The sequence below is a fragment of the Astyanax mexicanus genome, chromosome 12, assembly GCF_023375975.1.
Source record: "Astyanax mexicanus isolate ESR-SI-001 chromosome 12, AstMex3_surface, whole genome shotgun sequence".
NCBI classification, from domain to species: Eukaryota; Metazoa; Chordata; class Actinopteri; order Characiformes; family Acestrorhamphidae; genus Astyanax; species Astyanax mexicanus.
The window spans coordinates 17,405,954-17,428,765 of record NC_064419.1 but is presented as its reverse complement, the minus strand read 5'-3'; the positions used below and the strand labels follow the sequence as shown (position 1 = coordinate 17,428,765).

Genomic DNA, 22,812 nt, shown 5'->3' with positions numbered 1-22,812 from the left:
AAATCCTAATGCCTGATAAACAGAACAGAACTGCCTTTAGCTCTGGATAGGTGACCTCTTTTATTCTCTTTTTAGTTAGTATGAAAGCATATAAAAACAGGGCATAATTAGCTAGCACATACCATGTGGCATAGCATTAGCAGTGCACAAACATGCATATAAAAGCTTTCATACTGACTTCTAGCAACATATTCTAATCCACAATTGTTGTTTATAAACATGGAGACATATATAGAGCAATTTAGAGATTTAAAAGAGCCATCCCAACCTAGCCACTTCATATTATATAGGCAAACATAAGGAGAGAATTTGGGGAAATTCTAACAATACAACGTGTACATTTAAACTCCTGAACTGAACTACTAAACAATAGAGCTGTTCTAAAACTGTTGACTGGTAGCGTATATATATAAAAAAAAGGCATTATCAACTCAAAATAAAAAAGACCATTTTAAATATTACTTTACATCTTAATGTGTCAAACAACTGTGTGGAATTATGTCATCCTTTCCAAGCCATGCTCACCTGAGAATGTCAGCATTTCACTAATTTCATACAACTGTTGCCAGATAACTGTGCGAAGATACACAACCACACATGAAGATTTATTTACTTTAATTTACTATTCCAGTACAGTTGCTTGTGTAAAACTTGAATGGTCATATAAATTGAAACCTGCTGACTGCAGGGCTCTATCAACATTTGGTACCAGTTGATCCTCAAAGTCCCACACCCTGGAGTCTACAAGCAGTTGCTCTTTGGAAAGACGTCCTTGTAGAGCTACTCGCACATGAATGATGTGGCACACATTGAAAGGAACCCTGTAAACTTCTCCCAGGCTTTTGAGAGTGGAATGCACTGATGTTTGCAGCACATACCTGGGGTTAACAATCAACTTTGTGGGGTTGATAATATGTGGTCTTTGTGGTTCTCTGTAAATATGTTCCATAATATTAACACCAGGAATATTTCTCCATTCTGGCCTTCTGTACTTATGGCTCTCCTCAAACTGTGTCTTGGGAAAAATGTGGTTTTCTATAAGAAACACGCCCACGTTCTTCTGCTTCTGTTGCAGACCCTGCATCATTAATGGAAGGTTAGCATGCTTATAAGGCATGATGATCTCATCAATGTCATTCAACAGAACATATCTAGACTGATACATGTGTCGATAAACACACTCATTGAGTGTTACCAACTGGCCGTAGTAGTGGAGATCTCCTGGGTGCTTTTGTGAGTTCCATCCTGCAGATGGGGTAAGAAACTGATCAACAGGCCATGAAACAATCTCCAGAATTCCCTCCCTCTGGTAGTGTTGTAGGAGTTTCTCCAGGTCAGGTCCGCAGCTGGTGTTATAGATCACTACATGCTGCACCCCAACAAGCTTGTACATCTCCATGGTTTGGGCAAACTGCAGAGCATTGTTGTAATTTCTAAACAGACTGGAGATACAGATTGTGAAGTTGTACTGAAATGTTTCCGTCGGCACTCTGTTCCGTACTGGCAGAAAGTCCATGCTGTAACTGATGGATGTATTAGTTGAAACAGCTACATGGCTTGCATTCTGAGTGCTTGGCCCCCTACACAGCACATCCGCTGCTCCAAACGGGAATCCAAAATGATCACTGTGTATTTCCACTTCAGCAGTAACAACCTGGTAGTCGCTGTAGTAGTGATGATAGATACAGTAAAGTGGCTGTAGACTGTCTCTTCTGATTATGCTGATAACTCTAATGGCCCTATCAACTCTGTGGTCAAGGAACGCAGATATCATGAAATGTTCAGAGTGTTCGATGGGAGTTATGGAATTCTGTAGTTTTTTTACAAAGTGATGGTAATTAAAATACAGCGTTCCTGTTAAAATGTCAGCACCCAAATATACAATCAGAAGAAAACCAAGAATCACAAAAAACGAAAGCAAACCCAACAGGTTTACACGTTTCCCTTTCATCTTCTGCTTCACTGGGAACCTGCAGGAACAACAGAAATACTGTTATTGTATCTTCTAATTTAAAAAATCATATCCAATTTTTAAAAATGTAACTAGCTGTTTTTCAGATCTGCAGGGTCTTCTATTATGGTTGCATGTTGCAAAGCAACTATACTGTTTCACATGTTGCTATTATTATTTTTATTATTATTATTAGTGTGATTGCAGTAATGCAATCACAGTATTGTTCTTCTTAAGTCTTATTCTTCTTCTTCTTCTTCTTATTATTAGTGTGATTGCAGTAATGCAATCACAGTATTGTTCTTCTTAAGTCTTATTCTTATTATTATTATTATTATTATTAGTGTGATTGCAGTAATGCAATCACAGTATTGATCTTCTTAAGTCTTATTCTTCTTCTTCTTCTTCTTCTTCTTCTTCTTATTATTATTATTATTATTCCACCTGTTTTTTGTCCGGTTAACTAGTGCCGCAGTTTTCGAAATATCGACTTCGTTCAAAAGAGAAAACGTGCGTCTATATCGGGAATGGTGGGCTTGTATACAGCTTTCCGATCGGACTTACGTTTTTCGTAAAAACTTCGTAAGTACGCGTTTTTTTGCCCATTGACAATGAATGGGCAGAACTTTGCACGCCCGTGGACGTCGCAATTTTTGAAATACGAAGATGAAACCAATTGAGGACCTGTAGAACTTATTGAGCTCTTTCCGAAAATATGCGTTACGAAAAGTTACGACGTACGGATTTCGTACGAATGTCGTACGAAGTGGCCCCATTGGAATGAATGGGGCCAATCGGAGGACGGCAGCTAGATCGAAGGACAGGTAGCTAGAACTCCAGTACTGTGTGTAATGGAGCAGCTATGGGATAAAACAGCATTAGGTCAAAAGTTTGGACACCCCGGCCCCCCAGTACTGTGTGTAATGGAGCCACGGGTCAAAAGTTTGGACACCCCGGCCCCCCAGTACTGTGTGTAATGGAGCCACGGGTCAAAAGTTTGGACACCCCCGAACGGCCAGAGCAACCTAGCGTGCATAGCTGATTTATGTATTTGCACGTTGCGTAGCAACGTGCAAACACCATTTAATCTAATTTATGCATATACATCACCTAGCAACCACCTAGAAACACCATAGCAACCACCACAGATACCATAGCAACACCTTAGCAACCACCTATCAACACCCTAGCAACCACCTAGCAACACCTTAGCAACCACCCCGGATACCATAGCAACACCTTAGCAACCGGATAGCAACACCTTAGCAACCACCTAGCAACACCTTAGCAACCACCCCGGATACCATAGCAACACCTTAGCAACCGCCTAGCAACACCCTAGCAACCACCTAGCAACCACCTAGCAACACCTTAGCAACCACCCCGGATACCATAGCAACACCTTAGCAACCGCCTAGCAACACCCTAGCAACCACCTAGCAACACCTTAGCAACCACCCCGGATACCATAGCAACACCTTAGCAACCGCCTAGCAACACCCTAGCAACCACCTAGCAACCACCTAGCAACACCTTAGCAACCACCCCGGATACCATAGCAACACCTTAGCAACCGCCTAGCAACACCCTAGCAACCACCTAGCAACCACCTAGCAACACCTTAGCAACCACCCCGGATACCATAGCAACACCTTAGCAACCGCCTAGCAACACCTTAGCAACCACCCCGGATACCATAGCAACACCTTAGCAACACCATAGCAGATACCAGCCAGCACTGCAATCACACTCGCAGTTTCTGTAGGAACTGCAATCTAGTTATTATTATTATTATTAGTGTGATTGCAGTAATGCAATCACAGTATTGATCTTCTTAAGTCTTATTCTTCTTCTTCTTCTTCTTATTAGTGTGATTGCAGTAATGCAATCACAGTATTGTTCTTCTTAAGTCTTATTCTTCTTCTTCTTCTTATTATTCCACCTGTTTTTTGTCCGGTTAACTAGTGCCGCAGTTTTCGAAATATCGACTTCGTTCAAAAGAGAAAACGTGCGTCCTTATCGGGAATGGTGGGCTTGTATACAGCTTTCCGATCGGAATAACGTTTTTCGTAAAAACTTCGTAAGTACGCGTTTTTTTGCCCATTGAAAATGAATGGGCAGAACTTTGCACGCCCGTGGACATCGCAATTTTTAAAATACGAAGATGAAACCAATTGAGGACCTGTAGAACTTATTGAGCTCTTTCCGAAAATATGCGTTACGAAAAGTTACGACGTACGGATTTCGTACGATTGTCGTACGAAGTGGCCCCATTGGAATGAATGGGGCCATCGGAGGACGGCAGCTAGATCGAAGGACAGGTAGCTAGAACTCCAGTACTGTGAGTGTATGGAGCAGCTATGGGATAAATCAGCGTTAGGTCAAAAGTTTGGACACCCCGGCCCCCCAGTACTGTGTGTAATGGAGCCATGGGTCAAAAGTTTGGACACCCCGGCCCCCCAGTACTGTGTGTAATGGAGCCACGGGTCAAAAGTTTGGACACCCCCGAACGGCCAGAGCAACCTAGCGTGCATAGCTGATTGATGTATTTGCACGTTGCGTAGCAACGTGCAAACACCATTTAATCTAATTTATGCATATACATCACCTAGGAACCACCTAGCAACACCTTAGCAACCACCTAGCAACCACCTAGCAACACCTTAGCAACCACCCCGGATACCATAGCAACACCTTAGCAACCGCCTAGCAACACCTTAGCAACCACCTAGCAAACACCTAGCAACACCTTAGCAACCACCACGGATACCATAGCAACACCTTAGCAACCGCCTAGCAACACCTTAGCAACCACCTAGCAACCACCTAGCAACACCTTAGCAACCACCCCGGATACCATAGCAACACCTTAGCAACCGCCTAGCAACACCCTAGCAACCACTTAGCAACCACCTAGCAACACCTTAGCAACCACCCCGGATACCATAGCAACACCTTAGCAACCGCCTAGCAACACCCTAGCAACCACCTAGCAACACCTTAGCAACCACCCCGGATACCATAGCAACACCTTAGCAACCGCCTAGCAACACCCTAGCAACCACCTAGCAACACCTTAGCAACCACCCCGGATACCATAGCAACACCTTAGCAACCGCCTAGCAACACCTTAGCAAACACCTAGCAACACCTTAGCAACCACCCCGGATACCATAGCAACACCTTAGCAACCGCCTAGCAACACCTTAGCAACCACCTAGCAACCACCTAGCAACACCTTAGCAACCACCCCGGATACCATAGCAACACCTTAGCAACCGCCTAGCAACACCCTAGCAACCACCTAGCAACAACTTAGCAACCACCCCGGATACCATAGCAACACCTTAGCAACCGCCTAGCAACACCCTAGCAACCACCTAGCAACACCTTAGCAACCACCCCGGATACCATAGCAACACCTTAGCAACCGCCTAGCAACACCCTAGCAACCACCTAGCAACCACCTAGCAACACCTTAGCAACCACCCCGGATACCATAGCAACACCTTAGCAACCGCCTAGCAACACCTTAGCAACCACCTAGCAACCACCTAGCAACACCTTAGCAACCACCCCGGATACCATAGCAACACCTTAGCAACCGCCTAGCAACACCTTAGCAACCACCTAGCAACCACCTAGCAACACCTTAGCAACCACCCCAAATACCATAGCAACACCTTAGCAACCGCCTAGCAACACCTTAGCAACCACCTAGCAACCACCTAGCAACACCTTAGCAACCACCCCGGATACCATAGCAACACCTTAGCAACCGCCTAGCAACACCCTAGCAACCACTTAGCAACCGCCTAGCAACACCCTAGCAACCACCTAGCAACCACCTAGCAACACCTTAGCAACCACCCCGGATACCATAGGAACACCTTAGCAACCGCCTAGCAACACCCTAGCAACCACTTAGCAACCGCCTAGCAACACCCTAGCAACCACCTAGCAACCACCTAGCAACCACCTAGCAACACCTTAGCAACCACCCCGGATACCATAGCAACACCTTAGCAACCGCCTAGCAACACCCTAGCAACCACCTAGCAACACTTTAGCAACCACCCCGGATACCATAGCAACACCTTAGCAACCGCCTAGCAACACCCTAGCAACCACCTAGCAACCACCTAACAACACCTTAGCAACCACCCCGGATACCATAGCAACACCTTAGCAACCGCCTAGCAACACCCTAGCAACCACCTAGCAACCACCTAGCAACACCTTAGCAACCACCCCGGATACCATAGCAACACCTTAGCAACCGCCTAGCAACACCTTAGCAACCACCTAGCAACCACCTAGCAACCACCTAGCAACACCTTAGCAACCACCCCGGATACCATAGCAACACCTTAGCAACCGCCTAGCAACACCCTAGCAACCACCTAGCAACCACCTAGCAACACCTTAGCAACCACCCCGGATACCATAGCAACACCTTAGCAACCGCCTAGAAACACCGTAGCAACCACCTAGCAACACCTTAGCAACCACCCCGGATACCATAGCAACACCTTAGCAACCGCCTAGCAACACCCTAGCAACCACCTAGCAACCACCTAGGAACACCTTAGCAACCACCCGGGATACCATAGCAACACCTTAGCAACCGCCTAGCAACACCTTAGCAACCACCTAGCAACCACCTAGCAACACCTTAGCAACCACCCCGGATACCATAGCAACACCTTAGCAACCGCCTAGCAACACCTTAGCAACCACCTAGCAACCACCTAGCAACACCTTAGCAACCACCCCGGATACCATAGCAACACCTTAGCAACCACCTAGCAACACCTTAGCAACCACCTAGCAACACCTTAGCAACCACCTAGCAACACCTTAGCAGATACCAGCCAGCACTGCAATCACACTCGCAGTTTCTGCAGGAACTGCAATCTAGTTATTATTATTATTCCACCTGTTTTTTGTCCGGTTAACTAGTGCCGCAGTTTTCGAAATATCGACTTCGTTCAAAAGAGAAAACGTGCGTCCATATCGGGAATGGTGGGCTTGTATACAGCTTTCCGATCGGACTTACGTTTTTCGTAAAAACTTCGTAAGTACGCGTTTTTTTGCCCATTGAAAATGAATGGGCAGAACTTTGCACGCCCGTGGACGTCGCAATTTTTGAAATACGAAGATGAAACCAATTGAGGACCTGTAGAACTTATTGAGCTCTTTCCGAAAATATGCGTTACGAAAAGTTACGTCGTACGGATTTCGTACGATTGTCGTACGAAGTGGCCCCATTGGAATGAATGGGGCAAATCGGAGGACGGCAGCTAGATCGAAGGACAGGTAGCTAGAACTCCAGTACTGTGTGTAATGGAGCAGCTATGGGATAAATCAGCGTTAGGTCAAAAGTTTGGACACCCCGGCCCCCCAGTACTGTGTGTAATGGAGCCGCGGGTCAAAAGTTTGGACACCCCGGCCCCCCAGTACTGTGTGTAATGGAGCCACGGGTCAAAAGTTTGGACACCCCCGAACGGCCAGAGCAACCTAGCGTGCATAGCTGATTGATGTATTTGCACGTTGCGTAGCAACGTGCAAACACCATTTAATCAAATTTATGCATATACATCACCTAGCAACCACCTAGAAACACCATAGCAACCACCCCGGATACCATAGCAACACCTTAGCAACCGCCTAGCAACACCATAGCAACCACCTAGCAACCATCTAGCAACACCTTAGCAACCACCCCAGATACCATAGCAACACCTTAGCAACCCCCTAGCAACACCCTAGCAACCACCTAGCAACCACCTAGCAACACCTTAGCAACCACCCCGGATACCATAGCAACACCTTAGCAACCGCCTAGCAACACCCTAGCAACCACCTAGCAACCACCTAGCAACACCTTAGCAAACACCCCGGATACCATAGCAACACCTTAGCAACCGCCTAGCAACACCCTAGCAACCACCTAGCAACCACCTAGCAACACCTTAGCAACCACCCCGGATACCATAGCAACACCTTAGCAACCGCCTAGCAACACCCTAGCAACCACCTAGCAACCACCTAGCAACACCTTAGCAACCACCCCGGATACCATAGCAACACCTTAGCAACCGCCTAGCAACACCCTAGCAACCACCTAGCAACCACCTAGCAACACCTTAGCAACCACCCCGGATACCATAGCAACACCTTAGCAACCGCCTAGCAACACCCTAGCAACCACCTAGCAACCACCTAGCAACACCTTAGCAACCACCCCGGATACCATAGCAACACCTTAGCAACCGCCTAGCAACACCCTAGCAACCACCTAGCAACACCTTAGCAACCACCCTGGATACCATAGCAACACCTTAGCAACCGCCTAGCAACACCCTAGCAACCACCTAGCAACCACCTAGCAACACCTTAGCAACCACCCCGGATACCATAGCAACACCTTAGCAACCACCTAGCAACACCCTAGCAACCACCTAGCAACACCTTAGCAACCACCCCGGATACCATAGCAACACCTTAGCAACCGCCTAGCAACACCCTAGCAACCACCTAGCAACACCTTAGCAACCACCCCGGATACCATAGCAACACCTTAGCAACCGCCTAGCAACAACTTAGCAACCACCTAGCAACCACCTAGCAACACCTTAGCAACCACCCCGGATACCATAGCAACACCTTAGCAACCGCCTAGCAACACCTTAGCAACCACCTAGCAACCAGCTAGCAACACCTTAGCAACCACCCCGGATACCATAGCAACACCTTAGCAACCGCCTAGCAACACCTTAGCAACCACCTAGCAACACCTTAGCAACCACCCCAGATACCATAGCAACACCTTAGCAACCGCCTAGCAACACCTTAGCAACCACCTAGCAACCACTTAGCAACACCTTAGCAACCACCCCGGATACCATAGCCACACCTTAGCAACCACTTAGCAACACCTTAGCAACACCACAGCAGATACCAGCCAGCACTGCAATCACACTCGCAGTTTCTGTAGGAACTGCAATCTAGTTATTATTATTATTCCACCTGTTTTTTGTCCGGTTAACTAGTGCCGCAGTTTTCGAAATATCGACTTCGTTCAAAAGAGAAAACGTGCGTCCATATCGGGAATGGTGGGCTTGTATACAGCTTTCCGATCGGACTTACGTTTTTCGTAAAAACTTCGTAAGTACGCGTTTTTTTGCCCATTGAAAATGAATGGGCAGAACTTTGCACGCCCGTGGACGTCGCAATTTTTGAAATACGAAGATGAAACCAATTGAGGACCTGTAGAACTTATTGAGCTCTTTCCGAAAATATGCGTTACGAAAAGTTACGACGTACGGATTTCGTACGAATGTCGTACGAAGTGGCCCCATTGGAATGAATGGGGCCAATCGGAGGACGGCAGCTAGATCGAAGGACAGGTAGCTAGAACTCCAGTACTGTGAGTGTATGGAGCAGCTATGGGATAAAACAGCATTAGGTCAAAAGTTTGGACACCCCGGCCCCCCAGTACTGTGTGTAATGGAGCCATGGGTCAAAAGTTTGGACACCCCGGCCCCCCAGTACTGTGTGTAATGGAGCCACGGGTCAAAAGTTTGGACACCCCCGAACGGCCAGAGCAACCTAGCGTGCATAGCTGATTGATGTATTTGCACGTTGCGTAGCAACGTGCAAACACCATTTAATCTAATTTATGCATATAAATCACCTAGCAACCACCTAGAAACACCATAGCAACCACCACAGATACCATAGCAACACCTTAGCAACCGCCTAGCAACACCTTAGCAACCACCTAGCAACCACCTAGCAACACCTTAGCAACCTCCCCGGATACCATAGCAACACCTTAGCAACCGCCTAGCAACACCTTAGCAACCACCTACCAACCACTTAGCAACACCTTAGCAACCACCCCGGATACCATAGCAACACCTTAGCAACCACCTAGCAACCGCCTAGCAACACCCTAGCAACCACCTAGCAACCACCTAGCAACACCTTAGCAACCACCCCGGATACCATAGCAACACCTTAGTAACCGCCTAGCAACACCCTAGCAACCACCTAGCAACCACCTAGCAACACCTTAGCAACCACCCCGGATACCATAGCAACACCTTAGCAACCGCCTAGCAACACCTTAGCAACCACCTAGCAACCACCTAGCAACACCTTAGCAACCACCCCGGATACCATAGCAACACCTTAGCAACCGCCTAGCAACACCCTAGCAACCACCTAGCAACCACCTAGCAACACCTTAGCAACCACCCCGGATACCATAGCAACACCTTAGCAACCGCCTAGCAACACCTTAGCAACCACCTAGCAACCACCTAGCAACACCTTAGCAACCACCCCGGATACCATAGCAACACCTTAGCAACCGCCTAGCAACACCTTAGCAACCACCTAGCAACCACCTAGCAACACCTTAGCAACCACCCCGGATACCATAGCACCACCTTAGCAACCGCCTAGCAACACCCTAGCAACCACCTAGCAACCACCTAGCAACACCTTAGCAACCACCCCGGATACCATAGCAACACCTTAGCAACCGCCTAGCAACACCCTAGCAACCACCTAGCAACACCTTAGCAACCACCCCGGATACCATAGCAACACCTTAGCAACCGCCTAGCAACACCCTAGCAACCACCTAGCAACCACCTAGCAACACCTTAGCAACCACCCCGGATACCATAGCAACACCTTAGCAACCGCCTAGCAACACCTTAGCAACCACCTAGCAACCACCTAGCAACACCTTAGCAACCACCCCGGATACCATAGCAACACCTTAGCAACCGCCTAGCAACACCCTAGCAACCACCTAGCAACCACCTAGCAACACCTTAGCAACCACCCCGGATACCATAGCAACACCTTAGCAACCGCCTAGCAACACCTTAGCAACCACCTAGCAACCACCTAGCAACACCTTAGCAACCACCCCGGATACCATAGCAACACCTTAGCAACCGCCTAGCAACACCTTAGCAACCACCTAGCAACCACCTAGCAACACCTTAGCAACCACCCCGGATACCATAGCAACACCTTAGCAACCACCTAGCAACACCCTAGCAACCACCTAGCAACCACCTAGCAACACCTTAGCAACCACCCCGGATACCATAGCAACACCTTAGCAACCGCCTAGAAACACCTTAGCAACCACCTAGCAACCACCTAGCAACACCTTAGCAACCACCCCGGATACCATAGCAACACCTTAGCAACCGCCTAGCAACACCCTAGCAACCACCTAGCAACACCTTAGCAACCACCCTGGATACCATAGCAACACCTTAGCAACCACCTAGCAACACCTTAGCAACCACCCCGGATACCATAGCAACACCTTAGCAACCGCCTAGCAACACCCTAGCAACCACCTAGCAACCACCTAGCAACACCTTAGCAACCACCCCAGATACCATATCAACACTTTAGCAACCGCCTAGCAACACCCTAGCAACCACCTAGCAACACCTTAGCAACCACCCCGGATACCATAGCAACACCTTAGCAACCGCCTAGCAACACCTTAGCAACCACCTAGCAACACCTTAGCAACCACCCCGGATACCATAGCAACACCTTAGCAACCGCCTAGCAACACCTTAGCAACCACCTAGCAACACCTTAGCAACCACCCCAGATACCATAGCAACACCTTAGCAACCGCCTAGCAACACCTTAGCAACCACCTAGCAGCCACTTAGCAACACCTTAGCAACCACCCCGGATACCATAGCCACATCTTAGCAACCACTTAGCAACACCTTAGCAACACCATAGCAGATACCAGCCAGCACTGCAATCACACTCGCAGTTTCTGTAGGAACTGCAATCTAGTTATTATTATTATTATTATTATTATTCCACCTGTTTTTTGTCCGGTTAACTAGTGCCGCAGTTTTCGAAATATCGACTTCGTTCAAAAGAGAAAACGTGCGTCCATATCGGGAATGGTGGGCTTGTATACAGCTTTCCGATCGGACTTACGTTTTTCGTAAAAACTTCGTAAGTACGCGTTTTTTTGACCATTGAAAATGAATGGGCAGAACTTTGCACGCCCGTGGACGTCGCAATTTTTGAAATACGAAGATGAAACCAATTGAGGACCTGTAGAACTTATTGAGCTCTTTCCGAAAATATGCGTTACGAAAAGTTACGACGTACGGATTTCGTACGAATGTCGTACGAAGTGGCCCCATTGGAATGAATGGGGCCAATCGGAGGACGGCAGCTAGATCGAAGGACAGGTAGCTAGAACTCCAGTACTGTGAGTGTATGGAGCAGCTATGGGATAAATCAGCGTTAGGTCAAAAGTTTGGACACCCCGGCCCCCCAGTACTGTGTGTAATGGAGCCATGGGTCAAAAGTTTGGACACCCCGGCCCCCCAGTACTGTGTGTAATGGAGCCACGGGTCAAAAGTTTGGACACCCCCGAACGGCCAGAGCAACCTAGCGTGCATAGCTGATTGATGTATTTGCACGTTGCGTAGCAACGTGCAAACACCATTTAATCTAATTGATGCATATACATCACCTAGCAACCACCTAGAAACACCATAGCAACCACCCCGGATACCATAGCAACACCTTAGCAACCGCCTAGCAACACCCTAGCAACCACCTAGCAACCACCTAGCAACACCTTGGCAACCATCCCGGATACCATAGCAACACCTTAGCAACCGCCTAGCAACACCCTAGCAACCACCTAGCAACCACCTAGCAACACCTTAGCAACCACCCCAGATACCATAGCAACACCTTAGCAACCGCCTGGCAACACCTTAGCAACCACCTAGCAACCACCTAGCAACACCTTAGTAACCACCCCAGATACCATAGCAACACCTTAGCAACCGCCTAGCAACACCTTAGCAACCACCTACCAACCACTTAGCAACACCTTAGCAACCACCCCGGATACCATAGCAACACCTTAGCAACCGCCTAGCAACACCCTAGCAACCACCTAGCAACCACCTAGCAACACCTTAGCAACCACCCCGGATACCATAGCAACACCTTAGCAACCACCTAGCAACCGCCTAGCAACACCCTAGCAACCACCTAGCAACCACCTAGCAACACCTTAGCAACCACCCCGGATACCATAGCAACACCTTAGTAACCGCCTAGCAACACCCTAGCAACCACCTAGCAACCACCTAGCAACACCTTAGCAACCACCCCGGATACCATAGCAACACCTTAGCAACCGCCTAGCAACACCCTAGCAACCACCTAGCAACCACCTAGCAACACCTTAGCAACCACCCCAGATACCATAGCAACACCTTAGCAACCGCCTAGCAACACCTTAGCAACCACCTAGCAACACCTTAGCAACCACCCCGGATACCATAGCAACACCTTAGCAACCACCCCGGATACCATAGCAACACCTTAGCAACCGCCTAGCAACACCCTAGCAACCACCTAGCAACACCTTAGCAACCACCCCGGATACCATAGCAACACCTTAGCAACCGCCTAGCAACACCCTAGCAACCACCTAGCAACACCTTAGCAACCATCCTGGATACCATAGCAACACCTTAGCAACCGCCTAGCAATACCTTAGCAACCACCTAGCAACATCTTAGCAACCACCCCGGATACCACAGCAACACCTTAGCAACCACCTAGCAACACCTTAGCAACCACCTAGCAACACCTTAGCAGATACCAGCCAGCACTGCAATCACACTCGCAGTTTCTGCAGGAACTGCAATCTAGTTATTATTATTATTGTGGTAACTTTCATTGCAGTTCAAGATATCGTCACCGATTCAAATTCCGCCTCAAGCACAAATTCACTGCTGTTTTGACGCGCACTTGTTTATTTGTCATTTTGTTTTCATCCCTCAGGGCAGGTGCCCCAACTAGGATCCACAGTCTTACTGACCTACACTTATCCATTTGCCTTTTTTATCCCTTGTTCCTCCTTTTCTTCCCACATATTTACTGAATCCCAATGACCACCAAAATTTATCTCCAATAGGACAGGTAACTGCAACCACCTAGCAACCACTAGACACCACAAATAGAACATTAGTAGTCTAGATGGAAACAGGGGTCCACGAGCACATAGTGGATTTTTTTTTCGCCACCTGTTTTTTCTTAATCTTTAAAGTGTCTATTTTAAGATTCTGACAGGTAACAGGATGAAATAATGTCCCATGACATTTATTTTTAACCCTTTAATGCATCTATGCTAATTCCGAACCGGAAAAAAAATATGAAGAAAATGGCATAGCTCCTTGAGTTAACAACCTATACAGACAAATGAGCACACTTTTCCATAGAATTCTGGGTCAAGGAATTTAACGGAATGGTTATTTTTAAGTTTTTTACACATTTTGACTTGATTTTGGGACAAAAATATAAAAAAATAGCAAAAAATGTAAATTTGCCTGTATGCTTTCACATTACACTAAAATCATGTGCATTAAATAAAAACATCTTGGGGTTTTTCTTAAACTTTGAAGTGTCTACTTTAAGATTATGACAAGTAACAGGACAAAAAATGTCCTGTGGGGCTTATTTTTAACCCTTTACTACACCTATCCCAATTTCGAACCTGAAAAAAATATTAATTATTTGGCATAGCTCTTTAAGTTAACAACCTATACAGACAAATGAGCACACTTTTCCATACAATTCTGGACCAAGGAATTTAACGGTTATTTTTAATTTTTTTTACACATTTTGACTTACAGTGAGTCCAAGAAGTATTTGATCCCTTGCTGATTTTCTTCGTTGGCCCACTAATAAAGACATGATCATTCTATACTTTTAATGGTAGATGTATTCTTACATGGAGAGACAGAATATTAAAAAGAAAATCCAGAAAATAAATCTAAGGAATATATATTAATTGATTTGTATTTCATGGAGTGAAATAAGTATTTGATCCCTTAGTATTCATTAGCAGTTCTGGCTTTTACAGACCAGTTAGACACTCCCAATCAACTTGTTACCTGACCTGAAGCCACCTGTTCTCACTAATCACTTGTGTGAAAAACACCTGTCCACAGAATCAGACAGATCACACAGATTTCAAGTCTCCAACATGGGTAAAACCAAAGAGCTGTCACAGGACCTCAGAGTCAGAATTGTTGACGTTCACAAAGCTGGAATGGGCTACAAAAAGATTAGTAAGGTGTTGGATGTGAAAGTAACAACTATTGGTGCAATTATCAGAAAGTTTAAAGAGTATAACATGACAATCAACAGACCTCGGCCCGGTGCTCCAAAGAAGATTTCGCCTCGTGGAGTGGCAATGATGCTGAGAACGGTCAGAAATCGTCCTGCAACCACTCGGCAGGAGTTAGCAAATGACCTGAAGGCAGCTGGGACCACAGTTTGCAAGGAAACAATTGGCAACACTTTGCGCAACAATGGATTCACATCCTGCAGTGCCCAAAAGGTACCCCTGCTGAAGAGAGCACATGTGGAGGCGTGCCTCAAGTATGCCAATGATCATTTGAAAGATGAACCAAGTTATTGGGAGAAGGTTTTGTGGTCAGACGAGACCAAAATTGAACTTTTTGGCCTCAACTCCACCCGCCATGTGTGGAGGAAGAAAAATGCTGCCTATGACCCCAAGAACACTGTGCCCACCGTCAAGCATGGAGGTGGAAGCATAATGTTTTGGGGGTGTTTCTCTGCCAAGGGTACAGGGCTACTTCACCGCATCACTGGGAAGATGGATGGAGCCATGTACCGCACAATCCTGAGGGACAACCTCCTCCCCTCTGCCAGGGATCTGAAAATGGGCCGTGGTTGGGTCTTCCAACATGATAACGACCCTAAACATACAGCAAAGGCAACAAAGGATTGGCTCAAGAGGATCTGCAAAGAAGAGTGGGCCAAAATTCCCCCTGGAGTGTGTGCTAAACTTGTGGTTAACTACAACAAACGTCTCACCGCTGTGCTTGCAAACAAAGGCTTTGCCACTAAGTATTGAGTGTGTTTGGCAAGAGGGATCAAATACTTATTTTCCTCATTGAAATACAAATTAATTAAAATATATTCTTTAAAATTATATTCTGGATTTTTGTCTTGATATTCTGTCTCTCCATGTTAGAATATATCTACCATTAAAAGTGCAGAAGGATAGTGTCTTTATTAGTGGGCAAACAAAGAAAATCAGCAAGGGATCAAATACTTCTTGGACTCACTGTAATTCTGGGACAAAAATATCAAAAATTAGCAGAAAATGTAAATTTGCCTGTATGTTTTCACATTATACTAAAATCCTGTGCACTGGATAAAAACATCTTGGGATTTTTCTTAATCCTTGAAGTGTCTACTTTAAGATTCTGACAGGTAACAGGACAAAAAATGTCCTGTGGGGCTTATTTTTAACCCTTTACTACACCTATGCCAAATCCGAACCTAAAAAAATATGTAGAAATTGGCATAGCTCCTGTCAAATGAGCACAGTTTTCCATACAATTCTGGGACAATGAATTCCATAGAATGGTTATTTTGAAGTTTTTGACACATTTTGACTTAATTCTGGGACAAAAAGATAAAAAAAATAGCAGAAAAATGTTATGGTTGCCTGTATGTTTTTTACATTATACATTATATTCACATTATGAAAAGTCTACTTTTACATCCTGACAGGTACTAGGATGAAAAATGGAATTAGCTGCAGAACTAATTGATGATAAAATCCAACAATGTACTAAAAATAAAGTATTAGTATAGTGTGGTACTATCTTTTCAATCTCTGTCCCTTCCTCCTGATCATCAGTCCCCTCTCCAATCAATTCTGTATCTTCTGCTCTTGCAAAAATGTCTTGAAGAAGCTGCAGCTTGGTACATTGTGGCAGGTCAGCAATGAGCTCCAACAGGAGGTAATGTTATGTATGTCCATTGGCCAACTGACCTCCATTGATGCTGTGAGAACCAAGATGCTGCAAAAGATGGTGGGTGTTAACAGAGCCCTGGATGCAAGTTTTAAAGTAGACAGAGTAAACTACAGGGTTTCCTGCTAAAAAAGGACAGATCAGCCAAAATCTGAAAGGCCAAACCATTACGGTCAGGGTATGGGTTGGGAGAAGACAATGGAAGAGGGGGTGTTGGAGCCGGTCTGGTCAGTTTGCCCCATCTTCCCTCTTTCTCTTGACATTTTTGCAAGAGCAGAAGACACAGAATTGGTTGGAGAGGGGACTGATGATCAGGAGGAAGGGACAGAGATTGAAAAGACTTTGATGATCTCTTCAATGGTGATAATGAGGAATAAAATTATTAGTACCACACTATACTAATACTTTATTTTAGTGCATTGTTGGATTTTATCATCAATTAGTTCTGCAGCTAATTCCATTTTTCATCCTAGTACCTGTCAGGATCTAAAAGTAGACTTTTCATAATGTGAATATAATGTATAATGTAAAAAACATACAGGCAACCATAACATTTTCTGCTATTTTTTTTATCTTTTTGTCCCAAAATTAAGTCAAAATGTGTCAAAAACTTCAAAATAGCCATTCTATGGAATTCATTGTCCCAGAATTGTATGGAAAAGTGTGCTCATTTGACTGTACAGGTTTTAACTGAAGGAGCTATGCCAATTTCTACATATTTTTTTCAGGTTCGAAATTGGGATAGGTGTAGTAAAGGGTTAAAAATAAGCCCCACAGGACATTTTTTGTCCTGTTACTTGTCATAATCTTAAAGTAGACCATAGGTCGGCAATAGGTGGCCCGCGGGCCAGATGCGGCCCGCAAGCAAGAAACATCTGGCCCGTGAGGTTGAACTATAATGAAAAAAAAAATCGGACTGTCCGTCTCAAAAATGCTCTTTCATTATATATTTATTTAGAAACTTAATTTTCCAAAACAGAAAAATGTATTAAAGATTTTTTGATAGAGCCACGGGCTGTTAGATAACTGCTAGCTTCTTTATTCTGTTATTTTTTTTTATTCGTTTGTTTTTTTTTATTTAACAAACAGGTATATCATTAATAGCGCCCCCAATGGTCAGTCCACAGATTTCACCCACATCAGCCCACTTGAATGTCTGCTTGTCATTTTAAGAGCGCCCTCCCGCCACCGCGCCCGCCAATCCCCCGCCTCCCCCCCCCGCCACCGCGCCCGCCAATCCCCCCCCACCACCGCCAAGTGCTTGTGGCCCGCCATGTAATGGCTTGGAATAAATCTGGCCCGCGGCCAAACTTAATTGCCGACCCCTGAAGTAGACACTTCAAAGTTTAAGAAAAACCCCAAGATGTTTTTATTTAATGCACATGATTTTAGTGTAATGTGAAAACATACAGGCAAATTTACATTTTTTGCTATTTTGTGCTCATTTGTCTGTATAGGTTGTTAACTCAAGGAGCTATGCCATTTTCTTCATATTTTTTTCCGGTTCGGAATTAGCATAGATGCATTAAAGGGTTAAAAATAAATGTCATGGGACATTATTTCATCCTGTTACCTGTCAGAATCTTAAAATAGACACTTTAAAGATTAAGAAAAAACAGGTGGCGAAAAAAAAATCCACTATGTGCTCGTGGGCCCCTGTTTCCATCTAGACCAGGGGTCGGCAATTAAGTTTGGCCGCGGGCCAGATTTATTCCAAGCCATTACATGGCGGGCCACAAGCACTTGGCGGTGGTGGGGGGGGATTGGCGGGCGCGGTGGCGGGGGGGGGGGGAGGGGGGTGGGAGGCGGGGGATTGGCGGGCGCGGTGGCGGGAGGGCGCTCTTAAAATGACAAGCAGACATTCAAGTGGGCTGATGTGGGTGAAATCTGTGGACTGACCATTGGGGGCGCTATTAATGATATACCTGTTTGTTAAATAAAAAAAAACAAACGAATAAAAAAAAATAACAGAATAAAGAAGCTAGCAGTTATCTAACAGCCCGTGGCTCTATCAAAAAATCTTTAATACATTTTTCTGTTTTGGAAAATTAAGTTTCTAAATAAAGAGCATTTTTGAGACGGACAGTCCGATTTTTTTTTTCATTATAGTTCAACCTCACGGGCCAGATGTTTCTTGCTTGCGGGCCGCATCTGGCCCGCGGGCCGCCTATTGCCGACCTATGATCTAGACTATAGCTATAGCTCTCTATAATCTATTAATCATTAACACTGAGCATGTGCTCATCACCTGCTCACACTCATAACTCATAACCTGTTTCTACATTAGCTTTAGCTACACATTTAGTTTATAGTTAGATTATATAGTTAGTATATGAGGTATATAGTTAGAGGGGTACATAGTTAGAGTAGTATATTGTGTATATAGTTATAGGGGTATACAGTTAGAGTGGTATATTGTTAGAGTGGTACTTAATTAGAGAGGTACAGTTGTGGTCAAAAGTTTACATACACTTGTAAAAAAACATAATGTTATGGCTGTCTTGAGTTTTCAATAAGTTCTACAACTCTTATTTTTCTGTGATAGAGTGATCGGAACACATACATGTTTGTCACAAAAAACAGTCATAAAATTTGGTTCTTTCATAAATTTATTATGGGTCTGCTGAAAATGTCACCAAATCTGCTGGGTCAAAAATATACATACAGCAACATTAGTATTTGGTTACATGTCCCTTGGCCATTTTCACGGCAACTAGGCGCTTTTGGTAGCCATCCACAAGCTCCTGGCAAGCTTCAGGTCGAATGTTTGACCACTCTTCTTGACAGAATTGGTGCAGTTCAGCTAAATGTGATGGTTTTCTTGCATGAACCCGTTTCTTTAGCACTGTCCACATGTTCTCAATGGGGTTTAAGTCAGGACTTTGGGAAGGCCATTCTAAAACCTTAATTCTAGCCTGGTTTAGCCATTCCTTTACCACTTTTGATGTGTGTTTTGGGTCATTGTCTTGTTGGAACACCCAACTGCGCCCAAGACCCAACCTTCGGGCTGATGGTTTTAAGTTTTCCTGCAGAATTTGGAGGTAATCCTCCTTCTTCATTATCCCATTTACTTTCTGCAAAGAACCAGTTCCACTGGCAGCAAAACATCCCCAGAGCATAATACTACCACCACCATGCTTGACAGTAGGCATGGTGTTCCTGGGATTAAAGGCCTCACCTTTTCTCCTCCAAACATATTGCTGGGTGTTGTGGCCAAACAGCTCAATTTTTGTTTCGTCTGACCAGAGAACTTTCCTCCAGAAGGTTTTATCTTTGTCCATGTGATCAGCAGCAAACTTCAGCCGAGTCTTAAGGTGCCTTTTCTGGAGCAAGGGCTTCTTTCTTGCACGGCAGCCTCTCAGTCCATGGCGATGTAAAACACGCTTGACTGTGGAGACTGACACCTGTGTTCCATCAGCTTCCAAATCCTTGCAGACCTGCTTCTTGGTGATTCTTGGTTGACTCTTGACCATCCTGACCAATCTCCTCTCGGCAGCATGTGATAGCTTGCGTTTTCTTCCTGATCGTGGCAGTGACACAACTGTTCCATGCACTTTATACTTGCGTATAATTGTCTGCACAGTTGCTCTTGGGACCTGTAGCTGCTTTGAAATGGCTCCAAGTGACTTCCCTGACTTGTTCAAGTCAATAATTCGCTTTTTCAGATCCACACTGAGTTCCTTTGACTTTCCCATTGTAGCTTTTGTAGCTGAGTCTAATCACTGGGTCAAATGAGCCCTATTTAAATGGGCTCATGAGAAGTCAACAGCTGTAGTCAATCAGAATCACTTACAAGAAGTGAAGAGGCCATGACATGAAGCTAATTTGATTGACACAACTCGCTACATCACCAAAATTGACAAATTTTGTTGCTGTATGTATATTTTTGACCCAGCAGATTTGGTGACATTTTCAGCAGACCCATAATAAATTTATGAAAGAACCAAATTTTATGACTGTTTTTTGTGACAAACATGTATGTGTTCCGATCACTCTATCACAGAAAAATAAGAGTTGTAGAACTTATTGAAAACTCAAGACAGCCATAACATTATGTTTTTTTACAAGTGTATGTAAACTTTTGACCACAACTGTATATAGTTAGAGTGGTATATATTTAGAGGGGTATACAGTTAGAGTGGTATATTAGAGTGGTTTATATAGAGAGTGGGATATAGTTAGAGGGGTACATAGTTAGAGTAGTATATAAATGAAGGAGTATATAGTAGTATATAGTATATAGAGTTGTATATATTTATAGGGGTATACAGTTAGAGTGGCATATAGTTAGAGTGCCATATAGTTAGAGAGGTAAATAGTTACAGGGGTTAAAGAGGTATATTGTTAAAGTGGTATATGGTAAGGTGGTAAATAGTCAGAGTGGTATATAGGTTAAGTGGTATATAGTCAGAGTGGTATATGGTTAAAGTGGTATATAGTTAGAGAAGTATATAGTAAGAGGCGTACATAGTTAGAGGGGTATATACTTAGTTATCTAGTAGGAGGGGTACATAGTTAGAGGAGTATATAGTTAGAGTGGTATTTAAGGGGTATATAGTTAGAAGGGTATGTAGTTAGAGTGTCTTATAGTTAGAGTGGTACTTAACTATAGGAGTACATAGATGGGTATGTAACTAGAGGGGTATATAGTTAGAGTGGTATATAGTTAGAGTGGTATATAGTTAGAGGGGTATATAGTTAGAGTGGTATATAGTTAGAGTGGTATATAGTTAGAGGGGTATATAGTTAGAGCGTTATATAGTGTAATATACAGGTTTCCTGTCGCGCAGTGTGTGTTTAGCACGAGAGGAGAGATACGAGGTCTGGTCACTCCCTGCTTCCCTTTAAGATTAATAACATTTTAAAATAAACTGACGGTCTGTATCCAGTGCTCCATATGTATTCAGTCAGTTATTATTCAGAGTTAACTCACCCCTCTGCAGCTGTTCCTCCTGTAACATCTGGATACAGCGCTGTTCTATTCCGCTCTAAAATCAGAGAGAGGTGTTTCATCAACTGCAGCGCTGATACTCCACAAATCCCGCCCCCTTCAGGAAACAGGAGAAATAAACAATACAGCAGATCATTCACTGCTCGAGCAGTTCAGCCTAAACTACAAAAAACAAAAAAACGTACTACTGTTTCACAAATGCTTTTTTCTTACTGACAGAGGAGTGCGCAGTGCCTCTGCTGTGATTGGGTGGTGGCAGGGTGGTGATTGGGTGGTGGCATGACTGTGTTTATGAGATGATTGGGTGGTGACTGGAAGATGATTGGGTGGTAATAGGATGTGATTGGGAGATGAGTGGGTGATGATTAGATTGTGATTGGGTGGTGGTAGGACTGTGTTTGGGAGATGATTGGATGATGATTGAAAGATGATTGGGTGGTGACTGGAAGATGATTGGGTGGTAGTAGGATGTGATTGGGAGATGAATGGGTGATAATTGGAAGGTGACTGGGTAGTGGTTGGGAGATAATTAGGTGATGATTGGGTGGTGATAGGGTGGTAATTGGATTGTGAGGGGGTGGTGATGTGGTGGTGATTGGGTGAAGATCGGATGGTGATTGGATTGGGATTGGATGGGATTGGGTGGTTACTGGATAGTGACTGGATGGTGGTAGGATGGTGATTGGGTGGTGGTAGGGTGGTGATTGGGAAATGATTGGAGTGTGGTAGGATAGTGATTGGGAGATGACTGGGTGATGATTGTATCGTCATTGGGTGGTGACTGGATGGTGATGGGCTGGTGGTAGGATAGTGATTGGGAGATGATTGGTAATGATTGGATTGTGATTGGGTGGTGACTAGACTGTGATTGGGTGGTGGTAGGATGTTGATTGGAAGATGATTGGGTGATGATTGGAAGGTGACTGGGTAGTGGTTGGGAGATGATTGGATTGTGATTGGGTGGTGATTGGGAGATGATTGTGTGGTTATTGGATGGTGCTGGGTGGGTG

At 44.9% G+C, this 22,812-nt stretch overlaps 1 protein-coding gene across 1 annotated transcript; it reads right to left on the bottom strand.

Moving 5' to 3' along the window:
* Nucleotides 1-59: 59 nt before the first annotated feature.
* On the bottom strand, nt 60-21,988 carry si:dkey-56i24.1 (glycosyltransferase family 92 protein). Its single transcript, XM_007247976.4, has 2 exons — nt 21,785-21,988; nt 60-1,970 (listed from the first exon to the last, which is right to left on the bottom strand). Exons 1-2 carry the CDS (start codon nt 21,862-21,864, stop codon nt 623-625), a joined length of 1,428 nt encoding a protein of 475 aa, XP_007248038.2. The 5' UTR covers nt 21,865-21,988; the 3' UTR covers nt 60-622.
* Between the last annotated feature and the right edge of the window lie 824 nt (nt 21,989-22,812).